The sequence below is a fragment of the Vulpes lagopus genome, chromosome 15, assembly GCF_018345385.1.
Source record: "Vulpes lagopus strain Blue_001 chromosome 15, ASM1834538v1, whole genome shotgun sequence".
NCBI lineage: Eukaryota > Metazoa > Chordata > Mammalia > Carnivora > Canidae > Vulpes > Vulpes lagopus.
The window spans coordinates 29,828,817-29,849,616 of record NC_054838.1 but is presented as its reverse complement, the minus strand read 5'-3'; the positions used below and the strand labels follow the sequence as shown (position 1 = coordinate 29,849,616).

General features: G+C 47.1%; 1 protein-coding gene across 2 annotated transcripts in view; it reads left to right on the top strand.

Moving 5' to 3' along the window:
* Positions 1-20,800, top strand: part of TENM4 (teneurin transmembrane protein 4) — a 731,611-nt gene that overhangs the window by 314,048 nt on the left and 396,763 nt on the right. The window contains exon 5 of one of the 2 annotated variants that reach the window (XM_041730443.1): positions 163-300. The exons of the other annotated variant lie outside the window; for it this stretch is intronic. Coding sequence (XP_041586377.1) covers positions 249-300 — 52 coding nt within the window. The 5' untranslated portion in view covers positions 163-248. The remainder of the gene's footprint in view (positions 1-162; positions 301-20,800) is intronic. 2 annotated transcript variants of the gene reach the window in all.

Here is a 20,800-nt window from a genome sequence, read left to right as displayed (position 1 = left end):
GTTGGTGACCTGTGCTATGGCTTTTGTTTTGGGGACAGGCAGGGGACTGGTGTCCACCAAGCACTCATTGCACTCCAGATACTGTGGGGCCCCTTCCTCACATGCTACTGCCTGTGTCCTCACGAGATCCCTTAATGGAGGTGTGTTATTCTTACTTTACAGTTGGGGATGCCGAGGCTCTGGGAGGTCAGGTGGCCAGCTGGCTGGTCACTCTGCTGATAAGGAGTAGCCGGGACTCCAGCCTGGGGATGCCCATTCCCACACACCTGCTTTCCCCTAGGCTGGCTTCTTCACCAGCAGGTACTCAGCAAATGTTTAGTGAAGGAGGGAGAGAGGGTGGGAAGGAGGGAGTGAGTGGACAGGAGCATCCTTGCTCTGTTATGTTTAGGGAAATTTCTCCTCCTCCTCCAGGTACCTGTACTTTCTGCCTTTGTCACTTATGAGCCATGTGACTTAGAGCAGATGATTTAACCTTGCTTGGTCTATAAAACAGAGACAATATTTCCTACTTCATGCAACTATCTTCAGGCTTAAAGAGCTTATATAAAACACAAGCAGCATGACTAAAATCTAGGTAATTAAAAAAAATAAGGTAACTTCTTGTTTGTGGTTGTATGAATCATTGGTTTTCAGATTTTCATGGAAAAGTAAAATTTCGATATAAAGTTGCCAGCTTTGTGTTTTGCCAAGTAAGCCAATTGAATAAGTAATGTTTTCTAGTGTCATTAATTCATAATAGTAACTAGAGTGTGCCTAGCATTGAGTTGATGATCATGATTATCATGATTATCTCATGATTATCTTACTGTCGCAGACTGCAGCCCAGAGTCAGCCCTTTACCTATCTGGTTCAGATCAGAACCTGCCAAAGTGAAGTTTAGGGTTTCCTTTAGGTTGGCCTCATAAGGCTGAAACTGACTAGAGTGGAGCCAGGGTAGAAAATAGGCACTTACCAGCTGGGCCTACTTGGCCTGCCCCTCCAGCTCTACCCTGACACAATGAGAAAGTTTCTGAACTAGGAATTGGAAAATGTAGACATAGTCTTACCTCTGCCTCCTGTTTGCTGTATAAACATGTCCTTCCTTCTCCTGGGCCTCAGTTGACCCGTTTGAAAAGTAAAGATTACTGCAATAACCTAATTAGGCCAACCTTCCAAGGCTGTTGTGAGGGTCAGGTGCAGAAATGATGGTATATGTATCATAGCCTGTGACATGCTGTTTACATGTGAAGGATCAGCACCACTGATACCTAACAGCAGTGAAAGGCAATTGAGGCCAGAGCTAGGAGAGGCAAGGAGATTTGGATTCTGATGGTGTGAACCCTAGAAGGATGGTGAAGTCTGTGTTTTCACATATCCTTTGTTCCTGAATTTCCAGATGGGAGGATTGTACCCACTGTCAGACTGGATTTATTCAGAGACACAGGTGATATGAATTGCAAAGAAGCAGTGACACAGATGGGAGTTCCAAGTGAAGCCAAACTATACTCATTGGTTTTACAGTAGCTATTAAACATGTTGAGAGGGAGAAAAATAGTGATTTCACCCTTTGGAACTGAGATTGGGGTTAGTTGGTAGCTCACACCTGTGCTATATTAAGTTGTGGGTTCGGTCAAGGATGATCATAGAATATAATTATGAATTGCACTTTACTAGTATGTGCATGTGTATATATGTTTCAACATACCACCTTTTAAGACAGTTCAACCTTACAAGATAGTTCATTTCTCCGAAAGAATGTCTCATATAAGCCTGCTACAACCAAGCGGCTAAGCCAGGAGCTTCAGGAGGCTATTCAGGAAGGGCTCACACCTTCAAAAGGCTGCTGGGCCCTGAGTGCTGGGTCCCTGGGGGACTTTATAAATCTCTTCAATTAGACAGTAGTAGTTGCCCAAGGATAGACATGGGCCTATTTCCTATCTTCTCCTCAACTCCCTGTGAACCTTGCAAAGTCCTTGTTCACAGCAGGATTCCTCACCTGAAAAGTGTCCCTTTCCAACTATTTACCCAAAGTCCCATAAAGTGTACATACCCTCTGACCCAGTAATGACACCTTTTCTTAAGGATTTTATTTATTTATTCGTGAAAGACAGAGAAGGGCAGGGGGGAGCAGAGGCATAAGCAGAGGGAGAAGCAGGCTCCCTGCAGGGAGACTGATTCAAGACTTGATCCCAGGACCCCAGGATAATGACCTGAGCCAAAGGCAGACACTCAACCACTAAGCCACCCAGGCACCCCAGTAATGACACCTTAATAGACATAAGTAGACCATGATGCAAAGGTATTTGTACAGAGATGCTTCTTTGCAGCACTGCTTGTCAAAACAGAAGGACCTGAACCCCCTAAATGTCACCTGCAGGGGCTGGTTAAGTAAATAGGGCTACTCTCTGCAAGGAAATGGTAGGCTCCCTTTAAAAAACATGGTAGTTAGCTATGTAGTTGGTTTTGGAAGATGTTTGTAATGTAGTAAGTGGAGGAGAGAAAGGCAGATTACAAAGTAATATAAATAAAGAGGTTGCATCTTTAAAAAGACGTGACCTGTGTGAGCAGACACACGTGCAGAAAGGATCTGTGAGGATTGCTGCACATGGAGGCTAGCTGTGATGCTGAATAGTGGGGGCCCCAGGGGGTGGTCTTCATTATGTTCTTTATGCTTTTCTGTATTTTCTGTTACTCACAAAACTTTCTTGAGCAGCTACTATGCAAAATGCTTGCTTTTGAGAAGCTTACAGTCTTGTTGGGAAGAGACAAAGAATCCAAAATACACAGGCAATTCCAAGTGCTCATAGGTGCTGGGAAGGAAAATGAGATGATGAATTTGAGAGACACTGACATGGGGAGGGAAGCCCACCTTGTGCCAGGCTGTCAAGGGAGGGAGATCCGAGAGAGGGGCCTTTTAAATGGGACCCAACAAATAAGAGAATGATAGCAGATGACATCTGGGATAGGAATGCTCTAGGAACAAGGAACAGCAGAGGCCCTGTGATGAAAGAGAGTTTTGTACAATAACCATATATTATTTCTATAATCAGATTAAAACATTCAGATTTCTATTTGATCCATTTAGGAACTCCTAGGACATGGGTGACTGCTCCTGTTCTGGGGCCCCAGTCAGAAAGCAGGTGGGATAAGAGGGTGAGAACTATGGGAAACGAACTAGGGGTGATGGAAGGGGAGGAGGGCGGGGGGTGGGGGTGAATGGGTGACGGGCACTGAGGGGAGCACTTGACGGGATGAGCACTGGGTGTTATTCTGTATGTTGGTAAATTGAACACCAATAAAAAATAAATTTATTATTTAAAAAAAAAGCTGTGGAGAATACCCTTCAGGTGCCACCAGTGACTAATTCTGCAGAGAAGCACTGAGAGGCCAGCCCATGGCTTGCCTCACTTCCCTGGAGGCAATTGGGGTTTTTTTCTTTACATTTTGACATTCCCGAAAGCAGAAAGTGTCATTACAATCAATGTGTCATTTACACATTGTGCTTTGTTTTCTTTTCTCAAAGAGGCTGTTGGGGAATTGATGATGATTCTCACAAGTGCGGCATCTTGGGGCCGATGAGTCACAGTGACACATGGGAATAATACTAAAGGGACCAGCCTTGAAAAGTGGGAGGGCCCTGGTGAAAGTCAGTGCTTCCTTCTGAAGGGGGGTGTTGTGGGATCGTGAGGCTGGACCTTGTCTGATGGATCTCTGTGCCCCTGGAGCGCCAGCCATAGCCAAGCCTTGTCCATGGGACCAGGGTACAGAAACGCTTACAGTAGGGGCCCTGGTCAGCCCCCAGGGAGCAACTAGAAAGGGAGATGGGCCTGTAACCGGCCAAGTACAACCCTGCTGGGTAAATGCCAGGGTGAGGAGACCTGGAAAGACTTTAAGCCAAGAAGTGACACGGCTACAAACTGTGCTGTCCAAAATGGTAGCCGCCAGTCGCAGGTGGCTATTTAAATTCATTAAAAACAAATAGCTCTTTTAAAAGCCATGAGAACACCCAGGGGAAAAAAAGTTAAACTAAAACCTCAGTTCCTGGGGCACGTGGGTGGCTCAGTGGTTGAGCGTCTGCCTTTGGCTCAGGTCTTGATCCTGGGGTGCCAGGATCGAATCCCACATCAGGCTCCCCACAGGGAGCCTGCTTCTCCCTCTGCCTATGTCTCTGCCTCTCTCTCTGTGTCTCTTGTGAGTAAATAAATAAAATCTTATATATTAAAAAAAAGCCCTCAGTTCCTCAGCCACATGGGTCACATTTCCAGTGCTTGGCAGCCACGTGTGGCTAATTGGACATAGGGACTGTGCAGATACAGAACATGTGTGTCGAGACAGAAAGTTCTATGGACAGTAGTGCTGTAGAACAATTGCATGAGGACAGGTAGCAATGACCACACTGCTTTCTATCTGCCAGGCACAGTCTAAATGCTTCACCTATGTTGCTTCTGGAACCCTTGTGGCACCCCACAGATTCATAGACAGGTCCACTGAGGGGACAAGGCTGTAGGGCAGTTGTCAGCATTTCCCAAGCCTTTACCTCACTTAGCTCTGGCTTCCAATGGACTCTGTATTCTGTTGCTTGTATTTCTGAAGAGTGTTAGAGCATCAGCTTGCTGGAAAGGTCTGCATCTCACCAGCCCACAGTTGGCCAAGAAGGTGCTAACTGGAGATTCTCCAAATTCCATGATGAGCACTAGGAAACTTTTCCAGAGAGTCTTTCCAAGTGTCTCACCCAGCTTTCCAATAGATGACTACAGTTGCTGCCTATTTCTTTCTGTTCAGTTTTCTCCAAAGGACATGGAAGCTCTACAGTGCCGATGTCATGCTTACTCCATACTCAGCACGGTTTCAAGCACTTTACATACTAACTCATTTCATCCTCGTAAGACCAATGTGGAGTGGCTGTTATTTTCCCCACTTGGTACATGGGAGAGCTGACTGAGTCCTAGAGAAGTAACCTGCTCAAGGTCATGCTTTGTCCAACAAGTCAGTGGTGGTGTTGGGATGTGAACACACACTGTCCGAGCTGGAGTCGGTTCAAGGCCATGGCGCTCTGCGGCCTCTCCTCATAAATCTTGTGGATCTGGAAGACAGCTGCTAAGTGTACTTTCCACCTGTTTTGGCTGGAGTAGTATGAGAACTTGATTCTGTTCCAGAAAACCTTGGCTGAACGTTATGCCCAGTCATAATACAAATGCCTCACATTTTGGGGGCACTTTATGTCATTTTTAGAGTACTTTTCTGCCAGGAGTAGTTATGGTAATAGTCATCCTACAGTTATACCATGTTTTCTGCTTTGCAAACTACCTTCATTTGCATGTTCTCATTTAATCCTCCCATCAACCCTGGAAGGGAGGTGAGGCTAAGAGTATAGTTTATCCACGTAACACAAGGAGCCCAGAGAAGTGAAGGCACCTGTTCAGGATTACTCAGCCCAATGGGATGCAGCTGTTTCTTGAATTCTACTTCCATTGATCAAGAGCCTCTCAGCCTTGTCAGTGGGCTTCAAAGTCAAGACTATGTAGAAGTTATAAAGCCGTGACCCTGTGCGCCAGCCCTGGCATGTGCCGAGATCAAGACACAGTCCAATAAACAGAAATAATTTCAGAATAACTTGAGACTTCCACTTACATTTCTTAAATGTTATAAGAGACACTGAATCCATAGCAAACCCTCTTGAAATCTGCCTTTTCTGTGTCCCCTTCACTGCATTTACAGACATCAGCTTCTACATCTCTTTAAAAATATTTATTGTGGGGGGCACCTGGGTGGCTCAGTGGTTGAGCATCTGCCTTTGGCTCAGGTAGTGATACCGGAGTCCTGGGATCAAGTCCCACCTTGGGCTCCCTGCTTAACAGAGAGTCTACTTCTCCCTCTCCACTCAGTGTTCCCCTTGCTTGTGCATGTTCTCTCTCTCTCTCTCTCTCTCTCTCTCTCTCTCTCTCAAATAAATAAAATGTTTAAAAAAGAGGTAAAGATATAAATTCATATGCACACCATAACAAATGTGTACAGTTTAAAGAATAATGATCAACTCTCATGTCCCTAAAAGCTAGCTTAAGAATCAGAACATGATCCTACCTTCAAAGCCCTGTGGAGCCCCACCCCACCCTCTCATATCAGGTTCTCCTGTAGTTCTCTTGCTTTTCTTTGTCTTAGCCAGCTTGGGCAACTATAACAAAATATCGTGAACTGGATGGCTTATAAACAACCGAAATTTATTCCTCACAGTTCTGGAAGCACGAAGTCTGAGATCAAGGCCTTCTGGCAGATGCAGTATCTGGTTGGAGCCCACTGTCTTCTTTACTATGACCTGGCAGGACAGAAGGAGTGGAGGAACTCTGTGGGGTCTCTTTTATAAGGATGCAGTTCCTTTTCATGAAGCCCCCACCCTCATGACCTAATCAGTTCCCAAAGGCCCCCTCCTAATAAAACCACATTGGGAATTAGTTTGCAGTATCTGAATTCTGAGGAGCATCACTTCAGTTCATGCTGTAGTCCTGGACCACTTTTCAACCCTCTCTCAGCAAAATATTCTGGCTGGCCACAGCCTGCATACTTTGTCCTTCACTCCTTGCTCCTTGCCCTGCAACTATCTGGTGTGACCTTATCCAAGGAGTGGGAAGAGGACTGCAGAAGAGACAGAGGACCCAGGCAGCATCGTTTTCTAATTAAGGAGAATGAGAGGTTGAGAACTCTGACACACACCTTGGGAGGAAATGGGGAGTGTATCCTGTTGAACTCATCACTGGAGCATTGTTGTCACTGTGTCCCCTAGGGCAAGCCCCTTCACCGTATGGACTTCTGACCTGGAAAGGTACTTGCATAGTCTGGGGTTTCCTAAAATTGTCTTTTGTCCTACGAATAGTTACTGAGCACTTAGTAGGTTCCAATCAATATTACAGGTACAGGGAATATGATGGGAAGCTCCTTGATTTTGAGGAATTTACTGTCTGGGGCAGATCTTGTCCATGCTTTACCACAAGCTCTGATCCTCCCTTCATTACCATTATTATTCTCCTCTCATTTAAAAGTTAGAGTGGGGAATAAAGTCAGATGGGAAACATGGAAGTGCGTGGAAAAGCTAAGGCAGATCCTGGTGGACATTACTTGGAATCATTGTGACCCCTGAAATGAAGTGGGCTAGGCTCAAAAAGCCTCTGGAGCTTCGGGTACTCACACCTGTAGTTACCCTGGTCTGCCACCAGGTGTCACTGATGGTTAGGAGGGGGCAGGGAGCTAAGGATGATGAATTTTTTTTGACAAAGTTGTAAAAAGTGGACAATAACTGCTGATGGTGTGCAAGAAGCTGTTCCGTTATCTTTGTTATGTCATTCGACGCTCACAGAAGCTCCCATGCCCATTCTACAGACAAGGAAACTGGTGCTCAGAAAGAGGATATAAGGGACAGTTTCCCTGCTGTACCTGACAGTACCAAGTAAAGATTGCTAGAGAGACTATGTCAGCCCTGGTATGAAAGCGTTCAACCAGGTGGCCTTTTACTGCTACTAAGATGCTATGAAACAGTGTCTCCCTAGAATGGGGGCAACAAATGACTGCACAAATGCATGAAAACCAGAATGCTCTGCAATCAATAAAACCTATGTGGATGCCCGTGAGGGTTATATACAGGTGTTCATTAGGCAGGTGAAAGACGCAGAGTGACAAGAACTAAGTAGTGGTAGCAGACCTGTCAGTGTTCTCCGCCAGGGATGTTGGAAACAACACTGGTCATTGCCAGTTGGGGCTTGACATCAAGATTGAGAAAGGTCTCTGAGGACCCAGCCCCAATCTTAAAGAGTATGACACAGGCTGTCAGCTATGATAGGCTCTAGTCCAGATTCTTTCCAAATCTCTGAAAAGTCTGCTGAAAAGTTAAAGGGGAAAGTAGAGGACGGTTTAAATCAAATGCAATTGGTAGAAATCTGCATGTAATAATTCCAATGACTAGGTCCAGTGATGATATTGGCCACCTCTTCATTTTCCTTTCAGGGGAGCAAGATTCTGTGGGAGGGGAAATGACCAGTTCAGGGTCACACATGTAGAGAGGCCACCAAGTCTATGACCTAAGTGTCTACAGACCTTAAATTCATGGCATGAGGCATGACAGGGCATAGGGTATGACCTGTGTGATGGGATGGTACACAAAAAAAAAACTTCAGGGAGGCATTGTAAAGGAGAGAAGTGCAAAGGCACTGGGAGGAGATCCCCAATGAAGAAGCCCCAGCAGCACTCTCTCCAATGCAGCTCCACTAGGAGGAGAAGCCAGGAGCTGCCCGAAGCAAACCAGAAACACCCTCTGCTCCACCCTCAGCCAAGGGATGAGGCTGCTCAGACAGGGCCAGGGAAGGCCTAGAGGCTCCAATGGCACAATTGGCACGTTGCTGTGTGTTGTCTGAGGTACCTTCAGCCTCAGGGTGAATGACCAGGAGACTGTGTTTAGCTCAGCAGAATAAATGCATACATTTGTACCAATTAAACCGCTTATAAAGGGCAGCCTGGGTGGCTCAGCGGTTTAGTGCCTGCCTTCGACCTGGGGCGTGATCCTGGAGACCAGGAATCCAGTCCCACGTCAGGCTCCCTGCATGAAGCTTGCTTCTCCCTCTGCCTCTCTCTCTGTCTCTGTCTCATGAATAAATAAATAAAATCTTAAAAAATCCCTTAACTTTTAAAAATAAATAAATAAAAATAAACAGCTTATAAAGCCTTTTTATATATATCATCTCATTCAGTGTGGACAAAGTCACCCTTTGAGGGAGTTTTATCTCCATGTTACATCTGGAGAAAGTGATGTTCAGAGAAGTTCACTCACTTCCCCAAGTTCCAAAGCTGGGATCAGAGCCTGGATCTTGCTAGATACAACAACATGTTCTTTTCATGCCGAAATCGTCTTGAGATAATGAGGATGATGTTCATGCAATGGCTGAATGGCCTCGTTAGCTGCACTTTGCAGATGTGGGGGTCTGAATCTCAGAGAGACTTGCCCAGTACAGCCCAGCAGAAACTGGAAAAGACGGGGATGAATGCAGACTTTCATCAGCTAGCCAATCCTCTTTCTGCTCCTCTTCCTTATGGGAGTGACTGAGCATCTCATCCCTAGAGGAGTAGGAACAAATTTGAAATGCTTCACTGCCAGTGTGCCTGTAGGGCAAGCCCCACCCCCACCCCATCCCCCCACCCCCAGCAGAGTAGGTGGGAATGGATGGGAGCAGAGGCCCCTGCCTCCTACCTGGAGATTCTCTGGCTAAGCTGAGTGGAGGACAGCATACAACCAGGTGCCTTGCTTGAAGCAAATTCCTGGGGAGTGAGGAGCTGAGGTGGGGGAGGAGGTTGCCAGGAGCCAGGGGCCAGGAGAAGGGTCCTGGGGGCAGAGCTAGGGGTTTGGCTTTGAGGCCGAGGGAAGCCGGGAAAGAGGGGATCAAACAGTGTTTGTGAAAGATACTCTCACTGAGCTGGGATCCAGGGCGGGGGAGACACAGGAGACGTATGTGGAGGCTTTGAAGATGCAGACACAGGGGTCTGGACAGCCCGGGCCAGCACCGCAGACAGTCCTGAGGATGGGCGATTCCGTGAGTTGAGAATAATCCCTGCACCTTGACAGTTAGGCTCAGTTCTTGGCAGGGGCTGCAGGATAAACACTTCCCTTCCTCTCCTTGGGCCCCACTTTTATGCTACCAGTTTAATGTGTCATGAGCCACTGTCTTTGTTTCGCTAAATTCTCTGTATATTGCGTTATTTGGTTCTGATTGGTCTGTTAAGTCAGATTTCCAATCCAGGCAATGTTCATTTATGAAGGCCTCTTACCTATTTCAAATCTGACTTTAAAGGGAAAGAAGCACTTGCCAGTAAGCCTGACGGGGAGTTTTTGGGTGAGAAATAGCGTGTGCTGTCTCTCGGAGGTTGCCAAACGGTGTTGAGACAGATCCGCGTGTTCCCTCTTCTGTAACGTCTTAGAAATGCCACCCCACATGTTGGTTTTCCTCTTCTCAGCTTACAGGGCAAAATGGTGTTCGCTTTCTCTATTTATTTTTGGAGAAGGTTCAGGAGGAAAAAGAAATTCCTTTGGCATATTTTGAAGAGGACAAAAATACAACCTGGCTTTTGTGTGGTGAAAATGTGGGAAATTTCATTTTCCAAATGTCTGCGCTGGAGGGGAAGGAGCTGAACTCTGGGGCTTGGTTCCCAGGCTCTGGGCCCAAGGGGAGGAGATGCCTGGCAGGGGCTGAGCTACCCTGGAAAGTCCGCGAATGGTTCATGTTAGAAAGTTCGAGAACATTTCTGGGTTCCTTCCTGCAGCTCCAGGCTCATGGACCACAGTGGTGAAAAAGACCCTCTCTTTAGAAACCTTACATACCTGAAGAAAAGGGAACATACTTGAGGGAAGAAAACCTCTCCAGCTGGTCAACCCCATCAGCACAATTGGAGGAGGTGGCTCTGAGAAGGGAGTGGGGGGCCCTGGGCTCTTGAGTCTCCAGATTGTGCCACCCATGAGCAGCCTGCCCTGCCTGGGTCAGTCCACCTTGTTTCCTCATCTGTAAAATGAGAATAACAGAACCCCATCTCAACTGTTGTTGGAAGGACTGTATGAGATGACAAATATAAATAGTTACTTTTCACTTAGCATGTATTAAACAAATATTAGTTATTGCTATTATTAAATTTATCACTGAAATTTTATTTAGTCATACACATGAACAAATTAAAAGTGTGTGTGCGCGCATCTTGGAATAATTGTTCTTCTAAGGAGAGGGATTTAAATGTGTGAGAAAGGAACAAAGTGTTCCCTTAGAGACTGGAATATCCTGGGAAATTTTCTATAAGTTGCTGAGACTACATCTTCTTATTGCCAGAATATTCTAAAGAACAGAGGAGAAGTCAGCCAGTGGGCCAGCTGTTGACTTTACTGGGCTGAGGATCCATATGTTTGGCTGGGTTTGTCCTTCTGGCATCCCAGCCTTGAGGGAGGGAGGTTGTACATCCCAAGGAATGGCTGCCCTGGGTGCCTTCCAGACAGCTGCTTTGCTGTCCTGAAAAAACAGATCACAGGGGAGGTCTGAAGCACACCAGGGGAAGGGGAGAGTTGGCGCTTTCCTGGTTTGGGTAGACCTTGTAGGCAAGGGAGCCCCAGACTGTGAGAGGGGGCGTGGAGGGGACTCCCTAGGGGCCTGTGCTCTTGGACCAATTGCATTGATGAGCTCCATCTGGAAGTTTCCCCGCTGTAACAATAGCAGTTTTACCCAACACTCTGGCAGTGCATCATCCAGATACATCTCCTTGTTAAGCTACAGGCCTTCTTCATTGACTGTGGACTCAGTGTCAGCCCCATGCAGCCCATCAGAGGAAGAAGAGAGTTGTGACTAAACATTTGTCCATTGCTTATCACAAGCCAGTGTGGTGCTTGGTGCTTCTTGGGGATGATCTTCATCACAGGAGGTCCCTGAGGGAGATAGGCAGTATCACCATTATACAGAAGAGGAAACAGACTCAGAGAGGTCACGTTACTTGTAGAAAGTCACATACCTGGTAAGAAGCAGTAGTAGGATCCAAACCCAGGCTCTGACTCTAGAATCCACGCTTGTAACATCCACCATGTGAATGGTCACCCTCAAGAAAGTCACCATCTAGCAGAGAAGCAGAGGCAGCAGTCGTAGGGCACATCTTAGACTCTCACTGGGTTAACCAAGGCTGGCCTATTGTTAGAGACTAAATGCTACAATGGGGGTGTAGAAGTAAATACAGTTAAACTCTAGCTCTGCTACATATTAGCTGTGGGCATTGACCCCTCGGAGCTTCTGCAAATCAGATAAGAATACTTACTTTGCCAAATTACTGAAAGAAATTGTGATAACTGGCTGTCCTGACACCTCCTTTGGTGGGTGTCTATAAATGGCAAGAAGAACTGTGATTGCTTATACATGGAGACATAAGGCTTCATAAGCAGTGAGGAGTCTGTTCCCCTCCTGTGAGGAGGAACAAGCTGGCCACTGTAGGGCCCTTAGCTGGAAAATACCTCAGGAAATCACCATGGCCATGACAGTCCCGGCAGGCTACAGGCCCAGAAGTCCACCCTGGCAAAGGAGCTCATTTCATTTTGCCACCTTCCCACAGACAGATAAGACAGTCTCCCCTCCTCACTCATTCAAGCTTATGAAAGAGTTCAGGAGAATGTAAAGGATGTATCCTTCCTATTAAAGAAGTAAGTTGTGAGCTTTGTTCTTTGATGGTCAAGAAAGATGTGCCAAGTGTGGGGTACCACACACAGAGCAGAGTACAAGAAGCAAGGCTTTGCGGCAGACCTGAGTTCAGGACCTGTCCTGCTGCACACCACCCAGCACATCACTTGACCTCTCTGAACTTGCGCCTCTTCCTACGAAGAGGGAAGAGTCTTAGCTCCCTGGAAAGATTGCCATGGGGACTGAAGACCACCTTCCAGGCTGCTTCTGTGGGCAGAGCTTCCTGACTGCAGTTGGACCCCATTTCCAAGAGGGGCCCCGACACTACTTCTTCACCATCTGTCCTCATCTCCTATCAGGCAGGACAGAAAATGTCCAGGCTGATCCAGACCTTGGAGATGGAGGTGGGACATCTCCCACCAGGTGCAGCTAACTCCAAGCCATCATGCCCGTAAGAAGAAACAGGCCTGGCCCTGAGCCAGGTCCAGCCTCAGATCTCCTGACCCCTCCCTGGCCTAATGCACAGCTTGGAGCTGGTGCGGGTACTGCTCCTGGACAGCATGGAGCCATCGGTGGCCTCGTAAATCAGGCCTCAGCCTTTGAAGCTTCCAAAAGCTCCCTGGGAGAGCCTGAACAGCTTGATCTTCTTATGGCAGGAGCTCGTCCCCCATGGTCTGGAGTCTCCGGAGGTGATGGGGGGCTGATTTACAGAGGTCTCTGATAACAACAGCCTGGCCTAGGAAGGGAGGCCCAGGAAAAAAATGAGTTTGCCCTATGACCTGGCCTCCCAGGCTGGGGAGACAGAGCTACCCTGAAGGGGCCTCCCTCTGGGCCTCTGTGGGCAACACCCCCCACTCCCTCCTGGAATTTGGCTTTCCTTGCTGAAAAGATTTATCTCTTTCCTTCAGAAAAGAATGAGGGGAGGAAGTGCCTTCAAACCTGGCACCTGGAGGAGAGAGGCATGGCCGGTGAGCCCGGGTTTGGAGTTAGATCTGGGTCTGTTTCCCAACTCCATCATCTCCTAGTCTGGGTCTTAGACAAGTCTTCTGCCTCTCTGAGGTTCAGTTTCCCCATGTGTCACACAGAATTAAGAAATGGCATGGTGTAGAGTTGGCATGAGGGCAAATGAGCTAGGAGACGTAAGGCACCCTCTATGGTGACCAGCATATCATAGGCACTCAGAGAACGTTCTCTCCCTTCCTTTCTCCTTCCTCAATCCAAACATCCAAGCTGTCTGCTTCCAGAATCCCCTGCTTGGGTCATTGTACTGGCCTGTGCTCTCCAGATGGGGATCTATGAATTATTCTATGATTATCACAAACTTCTGAACCAGTGCTGTCCTCTAGCACTCTCTGCCATGATGGAAATATTCTGTGTCTGTACTTGCATCCACCTGTGGCTTTTGTATTTTTGAAATGTGTCTGGTGTGACTGAGGAACTGAATTTTGAGTACTTTTAATTTGAAACTTAAATGTAACTAGCTACATATGGCTGGTGGCCACCATGTTGGACAGCATAGGCCTAGACCATGAGGAAGACCTGACTTGGCCTGGCATTGACTCAAATATATGACCTTGGGAAAGTCATGTCACCTGCTGCACTTCCAGTTTCCATATCTGTAAAATAAGGGCCGTTGGTAGAATTAAATGAGGCAAGAGATGTGCCCAATCCAGTAGACATTCAGCATATCTCTTGCCTCATTTCATAGGCATACACATGTTTGTTATGATTTAGTGTTTGTTGAGTTGAGAACAATGGAGGCCCCAAGAGGAGACATCATGGTCCATGTCTTTGGGATAGTTGTATAGATAAGATTTGCACGGATGAAACAGAGACAAAGGGGGTGCAGTTCCAGCCCCTTCCCCAGTGTTTTCTGACCTCTAAGCTATTCCTATCTGGCTTGGGTCTTTCTGTTTGCTCCAAACACTTCCCGCAAAGGACCATAACTACCTGTTTGCAGGATCGGCATCTCCCCCTACTTTTCTGTCTTAGCAGTTTGACCCTTAGAATTTGTTTTGTTTTTTTAAATTTTATTTAATTTGCAAATATAAAGTATAACACTCAGTGCTTATCTCATTGTGTGCCGTCCTTCATGCCTGTCACCCAGTTGCCCCATCCCCCACCCACCTCCCCTTCTGCAACTCTTTGTTTCCTAGAATTAGGAGTCTTTCATGGTTTGTCTTCCTCTCTAATTTTTCCCCACTTAGTTTCCCTCCTTTCCCTATGGTCCCTTTCACTATTTTATTCCACATGTGAGTGAGACCGTATGACAATTGTCTTTCTCCGATTGACTTCTTTAATTCAGCATAACATCCTCCAGTTCCATCTGTCAATGTGTATGGTAGGTATTCATCCTTTCCATTGTGTATATATGTACCACATCTTCTTTATCCATTCATCTGTCGAAAGACATCGTGGCTCCTTCCACCGTTTGGCTATTATGGACTTTGCTGCTATGAACATTGGGGTGCAGATGTCCCGTCATTTCACTATAGCTGTATTTTTGGGGAAAATATGCAGTAGTGCAGTTGCTGTTGACCCTCGGAGTTTATCATCAGACAGTATCTGGCTACAAGTCATAGCCACCACACAGAAGAGAGATGATGGGGCCTTGAGTGGGGTGGTTGCCTCAAGAACTGGAAAAGTGGATCTACTCCATCATCCTTACAAAGTGATTGTTTGGGCCTCATACCTGTCACTTTGTGGTCCCAAGATGGCCACCATATTTAAGACAAGGATAAGGAGGAGATGAGTGGTGTCACCTACAACCTACCCAAAAGCTTCCTCTGCCAGGGGACTTCCTTTTTCATCTGTTGGCCAGAATTGGGTCACGCGATTACCATTCGTGCAAGAGAACTGGGAAATGCAGAGAGAAAACGGGCTTGATTGCCTTAGCCAAATCATGATTTGTTGACTGGGGCTGAGCATGTTAATTTCCCAGACAAAACTGGGCTGTGATACCTGGGGAAAGGGAGCAGAGAATGGCTTTGGGCTTTACCGCTTACAGTAGCCTTCCTCAGTGGTGGAGCACTTTACAGTTTACTAAGCACTTTGATTTGTGATTCTGTCTGAGTCTCTTGAGTTTGGAGCACAGGGACTATGATCCTCATATTACAGATGAGGAGAACAAAGCCAGGAAGGGATAGACCCCAGTCCTCCGGACTCTCAAGCTGCCCTCGCTGAGCTGAGATGACCTCAGCTGGGAGCAGAAGCCAGAAGTAATGCATCTCTGTGTCCCAAATATCTAGTTCAACAACCTGGCACGATGTGGGTATACAGTAAATGTCCCATGGATATATTAGTAATGAATTTCTTTAATTAATTAGTCCTCAGGCTGTCACTGAGCTCTTTAATTAATTTATTAACTTGCCCCCCGGTGCCCAGGATGGGAATAATACCACTTGGCCACTTACTACTTGCCTTCCTTCAAAAGGAGGAAGCATCCCTTTCTAGGGGTGACTGGCTGTGAGCGTGTCATTTCCTATGCTCATGCTAGCTGGGGGCCAAGCACAGATGGACTCCTCTGGCCAGGAAATGGTGAGTGGAACTGGGTTCACACAGGCAACTCAGTCTCCTGAGAACTCAGTATCCAGAAGCGGGGATACTCCCTTGGGGGACACTGAAAAGGTCTATCTGGAAGAGGGATAAGAAGGGGGAGCCAGTGACCATTTGCCCAAAGAGCAAAGCCACCTGGATCCAATGGCCTTGAAAAATGGTTCAGTTCACGGGATACCTGGGAGGTGCAGTCAGTTAAGCACTGGACTCTTGGTTTAGGCTCAGATCTGATCTCAGGGTCACAAGATCAAGACCCATATCAGGCTCTGTGTTCAGCACTGAGTCTATTTAATATTCTCTCTCCCTTTGCCCCTTTTGCTCCCTCTCTCATTCTCTAAAATGAATAAATAAATATTAAAAAAAAAAAAAAGAAAAAGGTTCAGCTCAGTAACCCATCCCATGTGTTGCCACAAACCTGTATAGAGAACACATATTGGCCCTCATTGCTTTGAAAGCCAGTCTGCCCCGTCAGTCTGGATGCTCCTCCAGGCAGACTCTGAATCCTGTCTGCATCCCTACTGATTGGCAGCACAGAGATTGAGTAGATATAAAGAAGGAAAGGCCCATCCCTTTCCCCAGGGCTCATCATCTTTTGAAGGAGACAGACACCCACCTAAATGTCAGACACAAATTCCAGAGCACTGAGCTCTCTAGCAGATTCTCAGACATGGGGCTGGCTGGGCCAGTGATGGGATGATGGGGCAATGGAGCCAGCCTGTAAGTGGGAGGGGAGAGGGGAGTTGAAGAAGCTCGAGGAGGATCTGAGTCTGAATTTCGACAAAGGAAGGAATTGTAGCTGGCAGCCAGAGGTGGGGGCAGGGAGAGTATTCCAGGTAGAGGGCCCCAGGTGTCCAAAGGCTTGGAGGCAGGAGAGGACAGGTGGGCTGAGCAGACTGGCACTGAGTATAATACATTTGAGAAAAGAGGGTGGAGATGAGGCAGGGCAGGTAACACAGCTATCAGGATATGAAGGGCATGTTAATGTCCTATAGTCCTGGTAATCTCAGATCCCAAAGTCCTAGGAATCACCTGGGGATCTGATTTCAGATTCTGATAGAAGAGGTCTGAGGTGGCACCTGAGATTTTCATTTCTAATAAGCTCCAGGTAATGCTGATGCTGTAGTTCAAGGCCACACCTGGAGTAGCAGGGCTTTACGCAATAGGGAGCCATTGACTGTTGTGTGCAGGGATGTGATTATAGTCTGATTTCCTTCTTAGAACAATCACCTTGCAAGCTAGAAAGAAACTCCAGCACGGTAGGAGAATGCAGACAGGGTGAGAGATGTATTTTTCTCTATCTCCAGCACTTGAGATGGTGTCTGACTCATAATAGATAATCAATAGATAACATGTAAAGGAATAAATTAGCCATTTATGATAGACTTTTTAAATGAGAAAGCAGGAAGAAGGGATGACTCAAGTTATGCTAGGGTGATCAGCCAATTCTATATAAAACAGCCACTCTAAATTGAGCGTATGTCTTAAGGCAGTGGTTTTCTGACTTGTTTTTGGTCAAGGATCTGATTACTTAAATGAAATCCTAAACGGAGGCCCAATATGTGAATTAGGTAAAAAAATAATTAAGTGTCCTGGTTGGCATAGAAGTCGGGGCTTGTAACCTGACACTCTTTCCCCTTCCTCCCCTCTCCTGATCGCTGGCAGATTCCTGCTATAGCCCCAGAATCTTGAAGGCATCAGGTGCCGTAGAAGCCAGCCTGACTCCTCTGCTGTTCACAGGCTGCATGAAGTGGCTCTTCTGTAGGATCTAGAAAGGAAATTGCTTCTGGCTGAGCTTCCCCCAATAGACAGTGCAGTCCTCCAAGATAGGACCATGAAAAAAGACCATCTCAGGATCCTTATGTACAGCACGGGTCCTGGGGGAATGACCATGGGCAGAGGTGGACATGTGAGCCAGCAAATCCCAAGGACAGCAGGCTAAGGGACAAAGTTCCCAGAGCCACAGACACATGACCATATCCTTCCCAAGCAGCAAGGGCGGTATGGGCAACAGAGATGGGCAGGGGGTAGAGTCAAGATTTTTGGAGTAAAACAATTCTGCGTTCAGTTTCCAGCTCAGGCATTATTACGGTGCAAACTTGCATAAATCCTGGACTTCTCTAGGCCTTGGCTTCTCCTCTCCTCAATAAAACAAGAATAACAAGTCTTCCCTGGAGAAGGATGCAACACACAGAAAGAGTGACTCACAGGATGCCAGTGTTGTTCCTTAACCTGCATGGCCCACTTCAAGCTCCTTGTCGCCAACTCGCGGCCTGCCTCGCTTCTGCGTGAGCATCTGCACGTTTCCATTAAAGCTGGAAGCATCAGTCACGCTGACAAATCTCTGTGCCCCCAGGTGGTGTTCCTAACCAGTTAGAGTTCTGGCATTTATTCCCAACTGCTTGTTGCTATATTTTTCAAATAGCCAAGTATTTAAATATCATCAGCTTGATTGCTCCTGCAGATTCGTAGCCCTCATCCCGTGCAGGCAGGTGTTCCAGACAGCAGCTGCGGCCTCATGCGAGGGACAGTGGGCATTCGAATATTGGAATCAAGTCCCAGTCTGCTCTTTGCCAGCTGGGTGACCTTAGACACATCATTTCACGTCCTGAAGCCATCATTTCCTCAAAAAGAATAACAAATATTTGTACGGCGCTTCGCAGTTTCAAAGCTACATCCACCTGCTTCCGTGACACTGCTGACCTTTGGGTATAACTGATCTTTATCGCCTCTGTGATACAGCTCAACAAAATGAGACCCTCCTTGTGGGGCTCTGAATCCTAGCCTCCTTACAGAGCTGTGTAACTTAGGACAAATCCTTGCCCCTCCATGCCTCAGCTTGTATGAAAATGGCAACAATTGGCAAATAAGTGTCATCAGGCGCATACTCAGCGCCCAGTGAATGCCCACTGTGGATATTCAGAATTTGTATGTTGTCATTTGCTGGGGATCATAAAGCCACTTGTCAGTACTCCTGAGCCAGAACCCCACATTCCTTCCTGCCTGCCTGCCACATTTCCCTGTTGAAATATGAATATAAAACCTACTTCTCAAGTCTGGAGAGTGTTAGCAGAAGTAGCGTGATTGGCAGTGCTGTATAAACTGTAAAGTGCCCAGTCCAGGAAAGGCCCCAACATTATGTTTTCTCAGTGCAGCCCCAGGGCCTCCCTCTGGGGAGGCAAATCCAATTGTTTGCCACAAACTGTGAATTTTAAGCCTGGGCTCTTTCAAGATTGTGCTAAACATCATCTGCAGGCCCTTCCCATTTGCTTCTTAGCTCAAGGCTCTGATTTAAACACCCTTCTTTTAGGGGTGCCTGGATAGCTCAGTCGGTTAAGCAGCTGGCTCTTGGTTTCAGCTCAGGTTGTGATGTCAGGGTTGTGAGATCGAGCCCTGCATTGGGGTCCACACTCAGTGTGGAATCTGTCTCCCCATTTCCCTCTGCCCCTCCTCCCACTCACATTCACACACACACTCTCTCTAAAATAAATAAAATCTTTTTTAAAAAAGGAAAAAAAAAAAAACGCCCTTCTCTTGCACTCATGGGATGGTAAGAGAAGAAGGAAAGGCCGCCCATCGCTGGAACAGCTCAAGAGGGTCAAGGCAGACAGACTGGTTTCTAGCTGCTTGGCCTGCCTGTGGGGCCTGGCCTTCTTAGGGGGCTAATCCCTCCTTTGTGATGCTCCCTTGGAGTGGGCTCAGAGCCTAAGCCAATTAAAATCCTCTCTCTGAAGAGGGCTCAGGTTTCTGGGGAAGTATAGGACTACACTGGCCATTGCTTCAGGGATGCTCTCCTCTCTCCTACTAGCCAACACCATAGTAGGGCCAGGGCTCAGAGAAGACCCCATCACTCGCTCAGCTCTCCAGGCCTCCAGACAACCATAGGGGTCTTTGGGAAGGGCCCGAGGTGGGGATATAAGTAACTCTCCATCTCCAGATGAGAAAACTGAGGCCCCAAGCTACTTAGTAAATGCAGGGCTGAGATCCAAACTGGAAGACACCTGTTCATAAATAGTGCCCTTCCTGCCTTTCTGGGAAAACAGCAGAACTCTTATCACCTTGCTTCCAAGTGTAGATCTGGACACATAGTAGGTTCCTAGTATATATTTTTTCAGTGACTAAATGAATGAATATATAATGCTAAACAGGGACATTTTATCTAAAGGCAATAGTATGAGTGAGATGGAGAAATCCAGAACTGCACCTGGGCTGGAATGAAATATAATAATAATAATAATAATAATAATAATAATAACTGAGGGCTAAGCGTGTTCTAAGTATTTTGCACATACTAACTTATTCAGACTTCCCAGTGACCCTGTCTGTTAGGGACAGTTTTTATATCCACTTCACATGTGAGGCCTAGAGAGGTTAAAGTAGCATGCCCAACGCACATAGTTGGGGAGTGGCAGAGCTGGGATTTGAACCCTGGCACCCTGGCTCTTGGCCACTGTGCACTACTTTCCTCTGCCTGGGAATGTCCTCGTCTATAAGCTGGAGGTGTTGAGGATGTGCATTCTAACTCTCTCACAGCATGCAGTGTCTCGGTGACTTTTGAGAAGGGAAGGGACTTTACGTTAGAAACACCATACAGGTAGATCTGGGTTGGCACTAGCTCCTAGAGGCCTGGCTGGGCCCTAGATGCTATAACCGGTCTGTATCCCAGCCTTGGAGAGGAGTGTGCAGCCCCACTTCACTTCCTCTCCCGGCTAGAGTAGCCTGAAACTGGTATAGTTAACTGAGGTTAACAACCCACAAAAGCAGAATTAATGGAGTGACAAGCAGAGTGTCTTAATGAAACCAAATTTAGGGCTACAATCAAGAGAACAAAGTGAGGGTCTGGCCTCGGAAGCCAGACCACAGTGACCCAAATGTAATACTAGCCAGCAGAGGGACCAAGGGCCAGAGCTTCCCCATGGAGAGGACAGGCTGAGGCCTTCCGAGAAGGTGGAGAGGCTCTGCTCAGCCCATTGTGAGCCCACCGTGGTGCTCGAGCTTCCTGGCAGTTGTAATGGAGCATTGTGTCCTTCCTCTCTTGCTGGTGGTGCCTGGGAGGGTAAACAGAGCCTCCTCAGCTAGAGTCTGCGGTTCCCAAG